The sequence below is a fragment of the Anarhichas minor genome, unplaced genomic scaffold (genome assembly GCF_050575085.1).
Source record: "Anarhichas minor isolate MPS153535 unplaced genomic scaffold, ASM5057508v1 ptg000007l, whole genome shotgun sequence".
NCBI lineage: Eukaryota > Metazoa > Chordata > Actinopteri > Perciformes > Anarhichadidae > Anarhichas > Anarhichas minor.
The window spans coordinates 16,494,922-16,514,242 of NW_027466453.1; the positions used below are offsets into that span (position 1 = coordinate 16,494,922).

The window sequence follows — 19,321 nt, forward strand, 5'->3', positions numbered from 1 at the left end:
GTTATCACTTTACTGTTTTGGGTCTAAAAGGCTGGAAGGAGTTTATGCACTACAGCTTGAGATAACAGTCTTAAAATGATGCTAAACTAGCTTTTCCATTTAGAATAGTTTTTTATTTAGCAAAGCGTAACAATGTTCCCGTTCGTTAACTTTGTGTAACCCTTTGAAGGGTTTATTATCATCAGCAATGGCTAACGGTATGAGTACATTGCATCGCAGTGACTGGAAATGAACTGGAAAAACAGAGCTAGACACATTTAGATATAGATTTGAACATTAATAAAGGTACTGTGCAGACAAATAGGAACATCAGAGATAATGCTGGGGAGTTTAGATAGATGTGGTAAAAGAAGGAAATAATGATCAGGACAGAACAGCAGTTGTCATGTCATAAGTGAATGATGCAAGAGAAATGCAATTTTTTTAAGATTGAAGAAAGGAGGAGAGCGAAAAAAACAAATAGGATTGTTCTAGATTCACAGACTGCAGAGGTGAGTGTGTGTGAATGTCTGTGCGCATGTGTTTTGCCCGTGTATGTTTGTGTGTGAAGGGTTGCATTCCAAAATGCTCAATATTTCAGAAAACATATTGAACTTATTTTAGTTGTAATTCAGTTTTTTAAAGCTCATTTGATTAGAATAGTAAGCTGGGGTAAGCTGGCTGTTTTATACACGATAGATGGATAGCCCATTTTGGAATGAAATCCTCCTTCTGTTCTTTCGTGTCATCTCACTCACCAGCTGTTTCCCTCCTCAGCAACAAAGTACACAGTGAGTGTCACAACGCTACCGACCCCTTTCTGGACTGGTATTTATTTATTTGTTTATTCATTTCTGAATCCTTTCTGTTTATTGACTTTAAAACCATCCCCTGCTTTCCTTTGTGCCTCCTTTCCTTGTCCCCTTTGTCCCCAACTTTTTTTTATGGAGTACATACCTGGCTTTCTTTAGTTGTTATTTGTGTTGGCTTATTTTTAAAAGTACATTTTCTGTTGCCTTCACCTCGCAATACGGCTGTTGCTTTACTGTGGTTGACTTTGGGTCTTGACAGAAAAGGAAGTTATTTACTGGCAGAAGTTTTGGAGGGTAAGGAAGGTGGTCACTGTCAGTTTTCTGGTGTTTCTCTATCAAGTAGATCTAAACACAACTTAGTCACTGGAGCCAATAACAGGTTCTTGTGATCATCGTGACTTTGCCATCTATTCAATTTAGCTTGGTGGGGATTTTGGGGTGCAGAAAACCAGTTGATTAAACTGTTTATACTTTAGTGTAGTGTAGGTTAATTGTAGATTATTACAACATATTCTGACCTTGCCTCAGTGTTATCTTCTATTTTGTGTCCACACATGGTTTACCAAAGTAGGGCTGCCCTGCCCGGTGCTTTGGCAAGCTGTGCAGACACCCAGAACTTAGTTTTGTTGAGCTGCCTCGTTCAATCCAGCCAAATGACCCTTTAAATGTCTGTGCCCCCCCCCAGTGTGTTTTTATGTCCTGGCTATTTCATGTGCTTATATTTTGGTGTTAGTTTTCACATCACTCTCATGTCTTTGTGTCTATATTCTCAGAGCAGTACATGTCTTTAAACAAGTCTTTAATTCTGTCAATCACTTCCTCCCCGTCCACCCTGCTTCATTTTTGCAGTAAGGACCAGCAGAAGAACAACAAGGGGATCAACAAGTCGGTGTGGGAACAACGCACCAAGGAGCTGAGGAGGCAGACGCTGGTGTCCAGCCGCGAGGCCCTCTATAACGAGCTGGACCCTGACGAACGCTGGAAGGCAAGGACAGGGAGGGAGGAGCAAAACAATGTAAAGGACAAGGCCAACAAAGCCCCCTAGACTTGTGCTATCAGTGTACACAAGTGACGGGAATGATGATGATGACTTCTGTTAACATGTTCCTTGCCTGGTGTTATGTATGTCTAGGACATTATTTGTTAATGTTAGATTAAAATGACTTGTGAACTATAACTTGTCTTTAATCTCTGCCTCTCTACCCTTTCCTCTTCCTCTCCTTGCAGGTGAACTACTCGCGTCAGATCCGTCCAGACATGAAGACCCACCTTGATCGACCGTTGGTGGTTGACCCCCACGAGAACCGCAACAACAACACCAACAAGACCACTGCAAACAATTCGGACCTCTGCTTCAGCCAGCACCATCCCGCCGACGAGCTCCACAGACAAACGCGCCTCCACGAACACAGTGGCCAAGGTGGCGGCGGAGGAGGCTCAGCTCCGGCCCGGCCTCCCTTGGATCGGGGCGAATCCACGGAGAGCAGGCGGAGTCGTAAAGGCGAGCACCACCCCCACAGCTCTCACGTCCGATTGGACGCTACAGTGATTCCCGGGCCCGGCTCGGAGGAGAGGCCCTCCAGGCGGCATCACCACACCCGCAGCGGCAGTCGAGGGGGCGGGCAGTCGGAGCACAGGAAGCCCAGATCACACCGAAAAAGTGCCGAAGATGGCGAGGATGGCGCGGGAGGAGCCGGAAAAACAGGGAGACATAAGAACAAAGGAGTTGACGGAGGTGGAGAAGGAGGAGAGCAGGAGGGAGCCGGGGACGGCAGTGAGAGGAGGCCGAGAAGAAATCGCCATGGCAACCAAACTGAGGGCGAGGGGAGGAGGATGTGCCAGCACAGAAGGAAGTATGTCCACTGCACTCGTCTGTAGATAAGTGTAACAATGTCACACCTTTCTCTATAATCTCAACCTTTCCCTTCTTTTTTCTCCTTTCTCCATCTTAACTTTCTTTTTGTTTGTTTGGTCTTTGCTCCCTATTTTTAGGGATTGCAGTGCCCCTAATCTCTCCACTACACGGCCCATTCAAAAGAGCCTCTCCAGGCAGGACAGCCAGTACAGTGAGGATATGGACAACCTCATGAATACCAAACTGGTCTCTGGCTCACCCGGCGACGGTCCCCCTAATCCAGCTGCCCACCACATTGTGGCCCCGGGCTTTGGGTCTGCCCTCCATCTTGCTAACAGCAGCACTCATGGGAGTTTGGTCACATTAGATAGCTACGGGAGCATTGCCCATCACCGTACCAACAGTGTCATCAGGCTGCCCCACCCTGACTACACAGCTTTAGACATGCCAATCTTTCCATCCACCAATGCCATCCTGCAGAGTAAGTGCAGAATGAATATGTGTAGTTTTTCTTCTATTATCTTAAATCCCCTCTTTCACAATCTTCTTAAATAACAAACTTTCATCTCATCTTCGCTGCTTTTTTCTCTCTCCCTCTCTGATCCAGTCAATAAGAATGCCAACACAGAGCCTTTGCCACCAAAGGAGGATAAGGACGACGATGATGACGAGAAGGGAGGTGAAGGCGGACCCAAGCCCATGCCTCCCTTCAGCTCCATGTTCATCCTGTCCACCACCAACCCGTAAATTGGATTGTTACGAATAGCTTGCACCCACACTCACCAACACTATATGAATCAACATAGGCTGACACACAGGAATGCATTCTTGAGGTGTTCACCCAAACATTTGTGTTTTTTTGTGGATGAAAAATCAATCTACTATTGAGTCTCAGCTGCAACACTTGCATGTGCACACACCCTAACACATGCACACACATGCAGAGTACTCTTACAGTTATTAAAAAGCAAATACACGGTACTTACAAAGATATAATGGTCTGCACAGCGCTGATGCAGGAGAAGAAATAAAATCTGTCTTTGTGTTCTCCTAGGTTTCGGCGGGCGTGTCACTACGTCTGCACCCTGCGATATTTTGAGATGTGTATCCTGTTGGTCATTGCCATGAGCAGTATTTCCCTGGCAGCTGAAGACCCGGTCTGGCCCGAATCCCCTCGCAACAATGTAAGAACGCGAACACAAGTTTACGTACCGATGATTTTGTTCTACAGTCAATATTATGTGTACGCGAGTTACTACAGTACATGTTGCTTTTATTTTTATTTAACATGCTGGTTGCTTTTTTCTTTGTAGTGTCACTCCAGCCACGTGTGAAGCTGGATCAATAAATGAATAAATAAATCATCAAGTGTCACATAAAACTAAAATATAATGAGTGACGACAAATTTAATTAAGACAGTTAAAATATACATTTTCAAATATATCACACTTTGATGTCACATTTCTGGTCAGCAACTGAAATCATCATGTTGTGCATATCCACCCTGTCAATCTTTTCCACTAGCTGGGTGCAGCAGCAAATCATTGCTTCTTTCTCTTTGTCCAGGTTCTACGTTATTTCGACTATGTCTTCACGGGAGTATTCACGTTTGAGATGCTGATAAAGGTAAGGCAATGTGCACAATCAACAATCAACAACTTCCTCCAGAGGTATTGAGAAGCCCAGCCCGAATGAGGATTAGACGCTTTTCATTGCGCTCCGAGACCAAATTGCACATCCATACCCAGGTGTTCACATCTCATAATCAGCTTCTCTTCTTGCTCCTTTAGATGGTGGATATGGGGCTCGTCTTGCACCAGGGCTCTTATTTCCGGGACTTGTGGAACATCCTTGACTTTATAGTGGTTAGTGGTGCTCTGGTGGCCTTCGCCTTCACGTAAGTCCCCCTCCTGCTGCCCTCCTCTCTTCCCTCCTTGCTCCACCTTCCCTCCTGCCTATCTACTGCCTCACTGGCACCTTGGAGTACAGCCTGACCTGTTATTCTTCATTCATCCATCATTTCTGTTCTTTCTTTCATACTCTCTCGCACGTTTTCTCTCTTTCTCTCAGTATTTCTATAGTCTCTTGTCTCCTGCCCGCTCCTCTACTCGGCTGTTTCTTACCTATGCTTACAAATGGCCAATCCTCTATAGTTGGCCATTTTATTCTGCTTTTTCTCTCTCATTCAACTCTACAGTCCTGCCATTTCTAAGCCCCTCCACCAACCCCATACGCCCCAAACATGTTAAAAACAATAGTATCCCAGCATCCCCTTCCTATCCACCTCTTCTACCCCCTGTGAGAGGTGAGGACCACCCTTTGCACCTGTAACCCTTTAGTGCCCAGGGAGTTCTTGAGTTAAAAGCCCTATGTGAAGGCTGGCCAGGTCATGCTGAGCTGGCTCTCAAAAATCTCCGCAGCTTTCTCCACGGCCAAGCAGGTACTTTAAACCCTAATTAATCTGCATGACTGTGAGGATAACAATACAGTTCAATTTGCATAACTGGGTTACGTTAGGGCTTAGTTTATGAGCACGATACTGGGTACAAAGCATGAATTGTGGGTTCTAGGATTTGCTGTCATGCTTTTGCATCGGTGGGGAGAACATGAAGGGAAGCAGACCTTTAGGACTGCAGTCAACGTTAAATGTAATGCGATATTGCTGTAGTTTGAAGACATTTGGTGTGATAAGTTGACAATGATAATGCTGACCTCCGACACAAATACTCACAGGTCATCTGCAGAAATATAAGGTTGTGCTTCCTCCTATTTCATGATTTAAAAAATCCAATTTATATTTTCAGGAAACGAGAATGTCTGTGCGTACACACACCCCGCATAGTTGTTTTTTGCGGCCTTGTGTGTGAGTAACACCTGAGTAGGAAAAGGTGTGAGGTTATGATAGTAGATGTGGCAGACACAAGAAGCGTCCTCACTTGGAGACCAAGATACTCTTTCTTCTTTCTGGAAAGAGAAAAGGAGAAAAAGATTTGCTAGTTGCGTTGATCCTTCCACATGTTCGATGTGCAAGTAAGTGACCATTTGTAATTGCCTCATATGGATGCATTGGTGATGCGGAGCTGAAAACAGTAAATGTTAAAGTTACCCCAAGGAGTTTTTGACTGGTCATGAAACAGTCTCAATTTTATACTGATACCTCTATATGATCTACAAACTGGTGTGTATTTTATTTATGAAAGACATTGCGAGACATGGTATTACATCAATATATGAATTTATGTTGGTGGCTAAAACAGAGCTAGCTAACTCTTTGGCTAACATTAGTTGAACGTAGCTAAGGTTAGCTGCGTTTGTCGAGCAAAGCAAGCACGGCAAAGCTTTCTGTGACTATGAGCATGATACCCAACATGCACCAGGCAGACGACGGTAGTTTGTAGTTGAGCTGTGTTTGAAAATGAAAAAAAATAGTATTAGAATGAAGTTGCTTCTTTATTCAAGATCAAGACTTAAGGCGGTGATGATGGTCTGCATCCATAAAAACGCAAGGTCTCCATATCCATGTGTATCAAAATGAACTGATGAATGATTTTTCTCAGCATGATATGCTCCAACATTGTCCCCTCAGTGCTCCTGTTTTTCCATCGGTCTGGAGTTTGGTCCAGATCACTCAGCTTTCAAATCACCTTTAAATATGTGGACGCCGAACTGCAGTAAAGCCTTAAGTTCTTCCTCATAGCCAAAGAAGACCTGAGCAGAATACCTGGTCGGCCCTGTTTATAATTATCTCCCCTTCCTCTTTTGCTCTTTGTCCATCCTCTCACCTCTTTGACGATTCATACCAACATCCAATATCTCTCTTAACTCTACCCTCTCATCCTGCTGACCTAAAAACTGTTCACATATTAAAGTACTTTCAGGTCAACAAGGAATATTAGGAAGGGAAGATCCCACAGACTTATAAAGTTGGGAAAATGTATCTTTTAATCTCATTCTTACCAGGCCCATTACAGAGTTGCTGTTCTTTCCCAAATTCAGTGTTACAGCTCCCCACTTAGGGAAACAAACAATGGCTCTCTGCACTGTAGTTTGTGGCAAGCAGTATCCATTAACTTGAAGGAAAAAATCCACCATTACATAATTATACATTAAGTCCTGTAATATTCTGTTTTGTCATTGGATTTAATTTGTATGTATTCCATGTCCTATGGAATCCATGCACAATGGTTTTGCAGCTAATTGTGGGGATACGGAGCACACACTTGGAAGATTTTAATGTGTCTTCAGCTGAAGAAACAAAAATCTGAAGGAAATGTCCTCAATTTGAACAAATACTTTGCTTTTGCGCAGTAGTACTCTGGTAGTCATTGCAGGCCAGCATGGACATGAGAACTTGTTTGTCCTTTTTAGAGAAATATGAACTTGGCAGGTGCTCCAGGGTTCTAATGGTGGTGCCCCATCTGTAAGACTGGCTTTTGCTCCAGTCTTTCTCTCTGAATCACTTTTGTGTGTTTGTTAACTCTCTTCCCCCTAATTTCTAGTTGTGTATGTGTTTCTGTTTTTTCTATATATATATATCTGTGTGCTTCTGTCCTTAACTCCGTGTTGTCTAACTTCTGTCTGTTACATATTTATGTGTGGGTCTATAGTTCCTCTCTCTCTCTGACGAAGTCTATACTTCCTGGGGAAATGTTAACTATCGACTAATAAATAGATGTATGCAGTGATACAATGAAATGTGTTTCGAATCAACAGAAAAATTCAGCATGCATAAATAGCACAGCAGCTAAACATATATATATTTAAAGTGATTATAACATGAATTTTAAAAAGAGAAAATTGTAAATATAGAGGCAAAGGGATACATACTAATATTAACATGAAGACAAACTCACAAAACAATCAATTAAGCCAGTTGAGACAATGAAGTCTGATTTAACTACGAAAGGGGTTTACGACACTGATGGCTGATGGGGAGATCCGAACCAGTCAGAACAGACTCATACACATCCAGATAGTGCCTTAATTCAATCGCTGGGAATCAAACAGCACTCCAGAAAGGCTCAGCAGTCTCGATGGAGATGATTATCGCTCCTTTAATCCAATTAGTCTGGTCTGAGGGCTGCTGGTGTTTTGCACCACTTGTGCTGATGTCCTGCACATTTCTGCAGCAGGACCAGAGCTTAATGTCCAAACCGGCTCCCGATGCAGAGGCACTGGCCTGATAACTGACCAAGTTTGGTTTGCTTAAAGGGATACCGTGACATTTTGCGATAATGTTTTTCACCAGGCAATGTTTGTTCTAGAAGGCCGAATGTGCTTAAAATGAGTTTATTTATGGGCATGTTGATGCATTTCTAGCAGTCCTCATTAATAGTGAGTTAAGCTCAGACATAACTCATGAGGCTTCAGCTCACAGTACATCTATGGATTTGAAGGGAACCGCTAATTTACAGATGTTAAAAGTTTAAATGAAATCAAAAGAAACACCAATGAAATACACTCGACCTGGAAGATTACTTTAATGGTCACTCCCTGAAGCAGCATCTGGCCTGTAAACTCCTCACTAATGAAATGTCAGAGATGAAGGCAGCAGTTTGGTGCTGTGTTCTAGTCACACCTTTTGTCTACTTTTTGAGTGTACATGTTCATGTGCATGTGTGTTAGATTTGGTAGTCTATGGCTGGGAGGGTTGATGTAAAAAGAAGGCCCTGTGTTCTCTTTTTCTCTCTCTCTGTCTCTCATATTGATGTTTTCCCTCGAAATCCCTCCTTTCTCTGTGTCCCATTCTGTTCTTTTCTCCCACCCTTTGTCTTTCTCTCTCTCTCTCTCTCTCTCTCTCTCTCTCTCTATTATTCTCACTGTCTCTCACCCCTCATCTCTCCGTTTGGACCAGCAGCAGCGGCGGCGGGTAAAGTTCTCTGTCTTTTTCCTCCTCATCTTCTCCCTCTGCACTCTCAGCGCCTGATCTTCTGATCACACATCTCTTTCCTATTCATCCATCACAGTTGACTTCTGTACTAGTCTGTTCCTCCCCTTTCCCCTTCTTCGTCCATTGTTCACCATGGAACAGCTCTGACTCAAACACAACTAAACCTCAAGTTAACCTGCATCAGGGCCTCAACTGAATCACACAGATACCATTTGAACAATATCATTAGTACAATAAAAGCAAAGGGACCTAAGACAGGTGAACATGTGACCAAACAAATGCACACAGACCCAACTAACTGCACCAAAGAAAACCCCAGAAAAAAACAATACAAAACCTAGGAAGGGTCAGTGGCTTTTGACCTTAATCTTTTCACCCTGATATGTGAGAAATTTAGAAAAGTCTGGGAAAGGAGTAAAAACTGCCATTACGTTTTCCATGATGCTAGTTAGACATTTATCTTAGTAAACAGCTCGTGATCTTTACATCCAAGCCCTTTGCTAGCATCAGCTAACTCCTGTATTGTTTCTTGTACTTAAGTGCATTGTCAGTTAACTGACAGGCTCACTTATAGTACCTACATTTTTTTTTTAGCTTTGTAAAAAGTGTTCAGTGCACCTGAAACAAAAGGTTTTTTCCTTTTTCTTCACACATGTACCTAGAAAAGCCCAAGTTACACAGTGCTTAAAAGGAAGAGGTTTGGCTCAGCATTTCAATCAAGAAATGCTTGCTAAAATATCTTTGTCTTTGCCAAAACGGCCGACAAGACAAGATTCCATGCTGTTTGAACAATGCTGTGAAACCTGCTTATACTAGTTGTAGTTTAATGTGGATAGAAATGAACTGGATGAGCCATCAAAAGAGAGAGTTTGGCTGTTCGTTCAGGTTTATAACACTTTGTTGACATTTTGACATTAAAGTTGAAAGAGTTGGTTTTTATCTTATTTAAATATACAATAGGGATCATTTGTAAGCTGTCATTATGTTAACAGGAGGGCATTTTACTGTAAGTTACCACTCTAACAGGGCTCCCGGTAGTCAGCCGCTAACAAGGCTCTCAAACTCTCTCTGTAAATGTCTCTGTGTAGAATAGAGTTCACCATCACTCAACCTGCTGCTTAACAGAAGAAATATTGCAGCATGGAAAGCAAGGTTTCAATGCAGCATGAATATATATCACCATTAGCTGGGCATGTGCAAGGCGAGGCTTTAGCCGTCTTTGTAAAGCATTGAAATACATTGCAAAGTATTAAGCAAGTGTAGCTACTAGTTAGCATTCAGACAGGAATGACACCAGTTGTTCCCATAGCATGTACTGTAGTTGTAAATTACCACCTAACTCTTAGCATGTAGCTACAACGCTAACCTCACACTTAGAAGTAAGCGTAATATGATAGCAATGCTGCATGTGTTGCTATGTATTTAACCCAGACGCAGTTACTCATGTTGAGTTAACTCGGACACAAATACCATCAAGGAATGGCTGCCCACTGCCATTTTGGAATTGAGAAGACTAAGCCTGTGATATCCGCCTGAACCTGCTGACTCTATTTTTCTGTTTGTGTGTATGTGCGTGTGTGTGTGTGTGTGTGTGTGTGTGTGCGTACGTATCTGTTTCTGTGTGGTGGTGGTGTGCGTGTGTGCACACATATAGGGGGAGCAGTAAGGGAAAAGACATCAGCACTATCAAGTCTCTGAGGGTACTGAGAGTGTTGCGACCTCTGAAGACCATTAAACGTCTTCCTAAACTCAAGGTATGCTTACATAGAAAATATTTGACCTCAGATCAGAGTTACAGTACAAATTGGGCCATAATCTTAACCTTTTAATGGCACCTAATGCCACAATTTAAGACCAAAACACAAATAATTGGAATCCAAATTGTTTCTTTCATACAATAACCAACATGTCTCCTTCTGTGTTCCTCAGGCTGTGTTTGACTGTGTGGTGAACTCTCTGAAGAATGTGCTCAACATCCTGATTGTCTACTTACTCTTCATGTTCATCTTTGCTGTGGTGGCTGTGCAGCTATTCAAGGGACGCTTCTTTTACTGCACGGATGAATCCAAAGAATTTGAGCGCGACTGCAGGTCAGGAAATACGCACCTGTGTTTATCCTGAGAGGTCACCTTCTTAACATTGAGTTGAGCCCCTTCGTGCATAATGCTTGCCTCATGTGATTTTACATGAGTCTCTTCCCTTTTCACAAAGCATCTTCAGTATCTACTCAGAAACCAAAATATAGGAATTTGGAAGCAAACTCTCCCCTTAACGCTGATGATGTGATTTGTGTATTTCAGGGGCGAATATCTGGTGTATGAACGTAATAACGAAGTGAAGGCGCAGAAGCGGGAGTGGAAGAAGTACGATTTCCACTACGACAACGTGGCTTGGGCCCTCCTCACCCTCTTCACCGTGTCTACCGGAGAGGGGTGGCCGCAGTGAGTGTACTGGAACATGCGCATGTCACATGCAGCACACATGCGTTCCAATTCTAACCCTCCGCTGTCCCCTTCTCTTTCTCTGCAGGGTACTGAAGCATTCAGTGGATGCGACTTATGAGAATCGGGGCCCGAGCCCGGGGTACCGGATGGAAATGTCCATCTTTTACGTGGTGTACTTCGTGGTCTTCCCCTTCTTCTTCGTCAACATCTTCGTGGCTCTCATCATCATCACCTTCCAAGAGCAAGGAGACAAGATGATGGAGGACTATAGTTTAGAAAAGAATGAGGTGAGGAAGGACCAAGAGAGTGAAGTAAGGTAGAGATAAGAGTTTTGGGAAGGTGACCCTAAGGCAGGGAGAGTTAGAACTACTGTGTAGAGGAGAAGGGTTGGAGAGAGGAAAAGAGGGAAGACACAGAACCAAACGGGATAAGGACAATAACTTTTTTGTTTGTGTTTTGCAGAGAGCCTGTATAGACTTTGCCATCAACGCCAGGCCCCTGACTCGCCACATGCCTCAGAACAAGCTGAGCTTCCAATACCGAATGTGGGAGTTTGTGGTTTCGCCGCCATTTGAGTATACTATCATGGCAATGATCGCGCTCAACACAGTCGTGCTGATGATGAAGGTAAACGTTTGTATAGTAAAAACATTAACGCAATCATGCACACATAACATAGACACAAAACATTTTAGTGAATATGTCTGACTCTCCATTGGGTTTGCTGAACTGTGTGTCTCTTGATATGTCTTTATACTCGCCCTCCTTTCTGTCCCTGGCGGTGTGTGTGTGTGTGTGTGTGTGTGTGTGTGTTTATAGTATGACGGAGCTTCTGAAACCTATGAAGCTGTGTTAGCCAACCTGAACATAGTGTTTACCTCCCTCTTCTCCATGGAGTGTGTACTCAAGATCATCGCCTTTGGAGTTCTGGTGAGTGGATGTGTGTGTGGTGAGGACGTACTGCTCTACTCTATCTTTGTAGAAAGTGCTGAAAATCTGTTTTTATGACATGGTGTCACTTTGGGGGAAACAATTAAATCAGTACTTGACCAACAACAACTGATGACAGCGACACCTAAAATCCATTGTACTCTGCCTGAAATCCACTCTTGCCTCATAGCACAGGAAAACTGTTGTATGTTGTTTTTGAGTAATTATAATTAATAATCTTAAGAGAGAGTACTTAAAACGAGTCCAAGCTATTATTGGTGAGAACAGTAAGGCTCAATATGCCTGCATGCCTGATAACCAAAACAATGGCCTTAAGATGTAGAAAACAATGGACTCAGCAAATTCAATGACGCTCTGTTTCATGTCGTGGAGGCAGCCCCGTCCATTATTTAGTTAAATTGGGACACATTTCCTGTCGTGCTTTATTTCTAATATTTCTAAGGAGAAACTGTGGGGAAATAATGAGCTAAAAAAAAAAAAGCAAATATGCAATGAAATAGCAAACTGCCAGAAGTCAGCAGTAAAGTGTGCAGTCATCGGAGCCGCAGAGGAAAGGGAGGGAGGCGTACGGGGATGAAATGGATAGAAGAGATACTTTAGGGATGAATGTTGGGAGGAGATACAGGACAGAGGGGGGAAACTGTCATATAGTAATTAGAGGAGTGAGAGTGAATGACAGATAGGAAGTAAAAAGTGAAGCAAAGATTACAGAGAGGGTGGAGATTAAGAAGGGTAGGATTTGAATCTGGGAGAGTGCGCTCAAAACACACACAGCATGCACAATCATACACACAAAAAGAGAGGTCCGCGTGTGTTTGTCAAGGTGGTTTACTTTAATAGCCGCCTTCTCCATGTCCCTCCACTTGTCTAATGCACAGTTTGGCTGCAGGCAATATGTAGGAGAGCAAAAGAAGCAGACCCCGCTGGTCAGTGTTCGCCATCCCTCTTTCTCTCCGAGTCGCTGTACTTTTAAAGCGAAAATCAAAAAATCCATCATCGCGCATATCTGTGGATAAATGGGTTTTGTATGAATTATTGCATGCAGGAGAGGGATGTGGTAATGTTTTTTGATGAATGTTTTAAAACTAGAAGGAATGCAGCAGGACTCTGTGTTATTTGTTCATGAGGTAGAGGGATATTACAGTACGTGATGTTTGATGGCCGGTGTCGTGGTTCTGATGCAGCACAAGTTGTCCCAAGCTTGTCTGCTGGCGTCCATCCAACATGCCGTCACTGATGGTCCATTTGTCTTATCTGATTTCTTTCCTGTTCCTGTCGGACACTGACTTGCCTTTTTTTCCCTTCACTTTCTTGTTTTCTTTCTGTTTGACTTTTATTCTCTCTCCGTGTCACTCTTTATTTCTCTCATTGTCTCACTCTTTCTACATCTTGCTTCTCGTTTTAATATTACTGCATTCCTGCCATATCATTTCCCTTGTTATTTCAATGTGATCTGTCTATGCTTCCTCACCTCACATCGCCCATTTCTCTGTCAATAATCTTTTCGTTTTCCCATCCATCCCTGCCATATCCTTGTTTTCCTACATTTTACTGTCTCACTTCTTCACGTCACCCTCTCACCTTCCCTATTTCTTCCTCTTCCTCCCTCCTTCTTCTCTTTTGTCTCTCTCTCTCTCTCTTGTCCTGTTCACAGAATTATTTCAAAGATGCCTGGAATATTTTTGACTGTGTGACAGTTCTGGGCAGCATCACTGACATCCTGGTTACGGAGCTTGGGGTAAGTAGCAGGATCTGAGAGATGTGTATTGAGGAGTCAAAACTGTAAACAGACAGACATGTTATTGTATTAGAAATGTTTCATTGTGTGTGACTATTTGTTAGGTGAGCTTTAGCATGTGTCTATGGAATTGTACATCTGTCACATTGTCTACAACACATACGGTAGACGAGACAAGACAAGTTAGGGAAGAGCATGAGTTAGAGGCCACTGTTGAGTCTTGCATTGCTCAGCCATGGATGAACATCTCCTGAAAGCCTTATATAATTGTCCCAGTTGGTGGGATGAGAAGAGACCAGACTCCAGCTAGCCAGCACTGAGCCTCTGACAGCAAGGCAGGAAGCATGCCGGTGCTCTGTAGCGAGTCAGTGCACAGCTTCTGCAAGCAAACTAATAGCCAATCTAATTATCAGATTGCATCTCAGGTTGTCCAATGGAGGCTTCACAGTTGCGTCAGACATCTGTTAGTAACTACAGCTGAGGAAAGAAACCCAGTTAGAGCAAAGCAATACCTGAACATCATAGCTTAAAGTAAGTGGTCTGATTAACTAGAATAGTGTTAGTTACATTATTGCTACAGAGCGCACTAAATTGCTTTGAGTCAGTGATGCCATGATGGCTATAGGCAGTTCAGTTAAGCAACAGCATGATGTCTGCACATTATTCGACCAGATTATCCGGCTTTGTTAGATATATAGGGAACATTTAAACACAAACAAGGAAGATGCATCCATGCGAGTTGAAAATATTTAAACTTGAACAAAATGATTCAGACTTATTCTGGGACTTTATGAGTCTACTTCATGAATGTACAAAGATGAGACGAAACATGATTCTGCTTCTGTGTTAACTTGTGTCTGTAATGACTGTTCATTTCTTTCTTGTTTTTATCTTTTTACATGCTTTCTTTAAATCGTCCACAAACTTAACGACGATCTACTGTAAACTACTTCGCCCCGCCCCCCTTCTCCCCCAACACCTACTACTTCCTGCGATTCCATCCAATCAAAATGCACTATGAATCCTCTGTGTCCACCCATGACTACCGGCTTGGTCAATCTCTCTGGTTGTTCTTCGAACCAACCAAAAATCCAAAAATTTGCTGCTATAAACCATATGTCTGCAACATCCACATGTAGATGGTTTGTAATTTTTTTGGAGATCTTATTTTACGGCATCTGTTTTAATTGCATCCCAGCAAATGTTATAGCTGTGAAATGTGCCTGTTTTGCTTGACCCCCCCCCCCCCAGCACACAGAACCCCTCAACCTCGAGTGAGCTCTAAATTTGTACAATTTTCATTTGTAACCCCCTCTACCAGTCACTGTATCAATGCATATATCTTATACAGCCGTAAATCCTATACCCACACTCTACATCCTTTACTGAGAACTCGCGTTCAGTTTGTAAAGGATTGGATTGTATAAACTGGAATTGATTGCAACATATATCCGTTGAGATTATCCATTCATTGTGTGTGCATACATAGACACATACACACCCACACGTATGACAGTGACTGGGAGAGTGTTTCCTGTAGCGACAGAGTGGATCCAAAGCTTTGCCCGTGGCGGAGAGAACAAGTGATGCATGCTGCCCTTTACGTGTCTCTGGAAGGAACCTTTTATTTTCACAACACACATACACACTCGGAGCAATGTAATACACGCTGTGTTGTAGATGGAACCTGCATGTGCCTGCTGCCAGTCCCTTTTGAGCACTTCATGTCTCACTTAAACGCGCATAAATTGCACATCTTTTGTTCTTTACTGTGATACGTGGTTGGAGAACTCTGTATTACAAGTTTCACATGAATTGATTATAATGTGTGATTGATTTTTTTTTATAAAATGGATAAAAATATCAAGTTCAATTGCCACATAGAAACACGGTTTGTGAGACACATAAGTTAAAGGAAACCACGTAAGATATAATGACCTTAGTTGGTGCCTCCACCACCCTGGTGCTCTTATTCGTCTGTGGCATCACATCAGAATTTTCACAGGACTCTGGCAGCCAATCCTATTGGACGGTGCGTCGGCTGCCATTAGCTTTACCAGGTCGCCTTGTGTTAGTGCATGTCTGCATGCTGTGGGCTTGCTTCATTTTTTAATATTGCACATTTTGCCTTGAGAGAATTAGTGCATTTGGTTGTCTTTCCAAGGAAATGCCCTGACGTCCCTGCACTCTTAACTAATCACCATTCCTACCACTATTATTATTATGTAACCCAATTGGATGAAACTAGTTAGATTTGGATGATTTCCCTTCCCCTGTGTTGTTTGGTTTGGTTTTGTCTAACTTAATGGATATGAAAAGCTTGTTGGAGCCTTGCTGATTTGAGTTTGGTTTGCTTTGACTTGTTTGGCTCCTGATCCTTTTTTTTTTGTATTGAGTTTGAATCTCCCTCAGTTTGGGTTTGACTGTCCTTTTTTACATTTGTTATGTTTTGGTCGTCTAGGTCAAATTGTTTGCACACTGTGCATTACAACTAACTACTCTTTCCCTGTATTCCAACCCCAAATCCCTCTGTCCTCTTTCGCCTTTCTCTATTGTATTCTTTCCCATTTTCATTACTTTCCTATCTTCAACTTTCAATCTCAATCCTCTGTACGCCCCTCCTCTCTCTGTCGCTCTCTCTCTCTCTCTCTGTGGTTATGTCGTGGCGGTAATGTAGAATAATTTCATCAACCTAAGTTTCCTGAGGCTGTTCAGGGCAGCTCGTCTCATCAAGCTGCTAAGGCAGGGAGAAACCATCCGTATCTTGCTCTGGACCTTCGTTCAGTCCTTCAAGGTTTCCACCCAATTATACAGTATAACACACACACACACACACACACACACACACACATCATGTGCATTCACATTTGTAGATTTTAATGAAATACCCATATCCAATATTGTGTCTATATTCATAGACAATGCCCAGGTGCAGTCTTGTATACCGTGCACAGTGCACTCGTATGTATCAAACTTAATACCAAACGATTAATCTGTCTCTCCTCAGGCGCTGCCGTATGTCTGCCTCCTCATTGCCATGCTGTTCTTCATTTACGCCATCATTGGCATGCAGGTGGGTGAAAGTCTCAACCTAAAAATTGCTCGAGTGCTTTAATAAGGATACATTAAATATATATTTTTGGGATAATGACGCTCAGGAAGATGTACAGAAGGAGAATAATATTGGGTGATAATGGTCATAAGGATTTGGTGCATAATGGGTGGGGGATTATGGAAGTGGCACGTGTGCAGTAAAGGATGCAGTGTTCAAGTTTTAGGCCCTGCTTCTCAAATAAACAGGTATTGTCTGGTTTTTCAGTGTTAACGGTGTGATTGCATTCAACAGCTGTTTGGGAATATCGCTATTGAAGAAGACGGAGAGAGTGCCATCAACCAGCACAACAACTTCAGGACCTTCGTAATGGCTCTCATGCTGCTCTTCAGGTGCTTGTGTGTGTGTGTGTGTGTGTATATATACATTGTTTATTTGCTTTGTTTGCAACTCATTGTTATCGTCTAAACAAATTATGGGATTCTTGAATAAACATCCGAAACCTGACAGACTTAATACTCCAAATGTGTCGTAAATCAAGTCCGTTTTTGTGTGTCGTAGGAGTGCAACAGGAGAGGCGTGGCACGAGATAATGCTCTCGTGTCTGGGGAGCAAGGGGTGTGACCCTCTGTCAGGGAATCCGGAGCCAGAGTGTGGCAGCCAGTTTGCATACCTCTACTTTGTCTCCTTCATCTTCTTCTGTTCATTCTTGGTGAGTATGTTTATTACGTAATGCAACGCCCTCGGCTGCACCCTAACCCTATTTTATGATCCAGTAGCTTCAACTATGGATTAAGATGCCCATGGATCAGTTTCCATAGAAAGATGTATACAGTAAAAAATGTGTTTTATGAGAACACCTTGTTATGTCAGTGCAACTTCATCTGGCAATGTATTAGAGTCCAGATGGGAAAGAAACACTCTCATTCAGTCTTTAATCGAAACAAAGAAATAACCAGATATGTCGTTCCTCAGTGTCTCAAGTTCTACAGCTCTTAGTTACGCCTCCGAAAGGAAGTCAGTAATTCACCAATTGACTGGCAACTCCGCATGTTTCTGGTGCTATTCCATAAAAAACATGATTTACTATTAATTATTACACTGATGATTTTGTGAAATCAGTTTTGAGTGGCTCCGTTTGCCAGATCAGATGTTGACCTTTTCTACTTTTTGTGTGTTTTCGTGTGTAGATGCTGAATCTGTTCGTAGCCGTCATCATGGATAACTTTGAGTACCTGACCAGAGATTCGTCCATACTGGGACCTCACCACCTGGATGAGTATGTCAGGATATGGGCCGAGTATGATCCTGCTGCCTGGTGAGTGGTCATGTGCATGCACATGCACATACACACACATACGTACACCCAGCAGTAATTTAACAGGCCTTAACACTGACATGATGCACCCTTTATGATTACTTAATAACCCAGTGACAGCTAAAGTTATATCCATAAAGGTATCACATTTCTGGTTGTGTTTGCACCAGTAGTCCACATACAACCACACAACATTACTTAAGACCTGTCTATTGCTTGTGCTTGTTTTAATATGCTTGTTACTACAGAGCAAGGCCCAAGCAATGGAAACTGTAACTTCTCAACAATGCTGTAAATGTGTGTGAGTTTTTAACTGTGCACAACATCAGCACAAGTTGTTTAAGATGGTCCGGAAATAGACAAAAGACCAACAAAGCACCGGCGTCAACTGGTTAAAAGAACAGAATTTTCTAGTGAAAGAGCTGCAAGGGTGCTGTAACGGATCGGAGCATAACCTCATCAGGCATCTGGTTATCTCTCTTACACCGTACACCCCCTCCCCCCCCCCCTCCTCCTCTTCTCTGTAAAGTGTCCTGAAATACCCCTCACTCCTTCCCAAACCTTTTCACTCCTCTGGAATCTGCATACTGTTAAAACAACTTAAAGTGGCAACGTCTACACTCCAAACAAAGCTCCCTTGTTCAACTCTGTAGTCTAAATGTCGAGTGTAGACATGCTATGTTTCATGGTATCTGTATTCCAGTGCCTGTGTGTTGCCCTCATGCTGTCCTGTAGACTGCACATAGACTGTTCTAAACAGGGAAAGTGTTAAAGGAAGAAGATTAAAATGAGAAAACAGTTATCCGAAAGAAAATGAAGGAGAGGTTTAAATAGTTGATTGCAGGTTGTCTAAACTACATGGTTTATAAGTCTTAGCAATCAATAGACATTATTTAAAAATGTATAAAATGGTATCTGTGTTTCCACAACAATGTGAGAATGTTCCCTTCCTTGAAAACTAACATGCTATTTTCAACCCGACCGCACTATGACATGGACACCGCTGCACAGGAACCAGAAGACAGGGAGCAAAGACACTTGGCTGGCATTGAACACATATTTAAGAGGGAGGGGATCTGCAGATCACAAGCGGCTATTAAAGCATTTAGCTGTTTACCAAGCGCATGCTTTTCTCCTCAGTTTGCAATTCCTTAATCACATTGTGCACACATCCAGTTAGGGGTTGGACTGGAGAGTGGAAGGAAAGGCCTAAGGACGAAGAGTAAGAGAAGGAAAAAACAACAGAAAAAATAGGAAGATTTTGGATAAATATTGGCAGTG

At 42.7% G+C, this 19,321-nt stretch overlaps 1 protein-coding gene across 1 annotated transcript in view; it reads left to right on the forward strand.

Annotated features, from left to right (window-relative positions):
* cacna1aa (calcium channel, voltage-dependent, P/Q type, alpha 1A subunit, a) overlaps window positions 1–19,321 on the forward strand; it is a 66,367-nt gene that overhangs the window by 30,196 nt on the left and 16,850 nt on the right. The window contains exons 19-40 of the mRNA XM_076086210.1: window positions 757–807; window positions 1,641–1,806; window positions 2,019–2,644; window positions 2,784–3,127; window positions 3,254–3,389; window positions 3,701–3,830; window positions 4,214–4,273; window positions 4,438–4,544; window positions 8,505–8,516; window positions 10,192–10,291; window positions 10,467–10,627; window positions 10,838–10,978; window positions 11,067–11,268; window positions 11,444–11,608; window positions 11,801–11,911; window positions 13,587–13,670; window positions 14,810–14,812; window positions 16,348–16,464; window positions 16,678–16,743; window positions 17,017–17,114; window positions 17,284–17,434; window positions 17,913–18,040. Of these exons, the coding sequence (XP_075942325.1) occupies window positions 757–807; window positions 1,641–1,806; window positions 2,019–2,644; window positions 2,784–3,127; window positions 3,254–3,389; window positions 3,701–3,830; window positions 4,214–4,273; window positions 4,438–4,544; window positions 8,505–8,516; window positions 10,192–10,291; window positions 10,467–10,627; window positions 10,838–10,978; window positions 11,067–11,268; window positions 11,444–11,608; window positions 11,801–11,911; window positions 13,587–13,670; window positions 14,810–14,812; window positions 16,348–16,464; window positions 16,678–16,743; window positions 17,017–17,114; window positions 17,284–17,434; window positions 17,913–18,040 (3,159 nt within the window). The remainder of the gene's footprint in view (window positions 1–756; window positions 808–1,640; window positions 1,807–2,018; window positions 2,645–2,783; window positions 3,128–3,253; window positions 3,390–3,700; window positions 3,831–4,213; window positions 4,274–4,437; window positions 4,545–8,504; window positions 8,517–10,191; window positions 10,292–10,466; window positions 10,628–10,837; window positions 10,979–11,066; window positions 11,269–11,443; window positions 11,609–11,800; window positions 11,912–13,586; window positions 13,671–14,809; window positions 14,813–16,347; window positions 16,465–16,677; window positions 16,744–17,016; window positions 17,115–17,283; window positions 17,435–17,912; window positions 18,041–19,321) is intronic.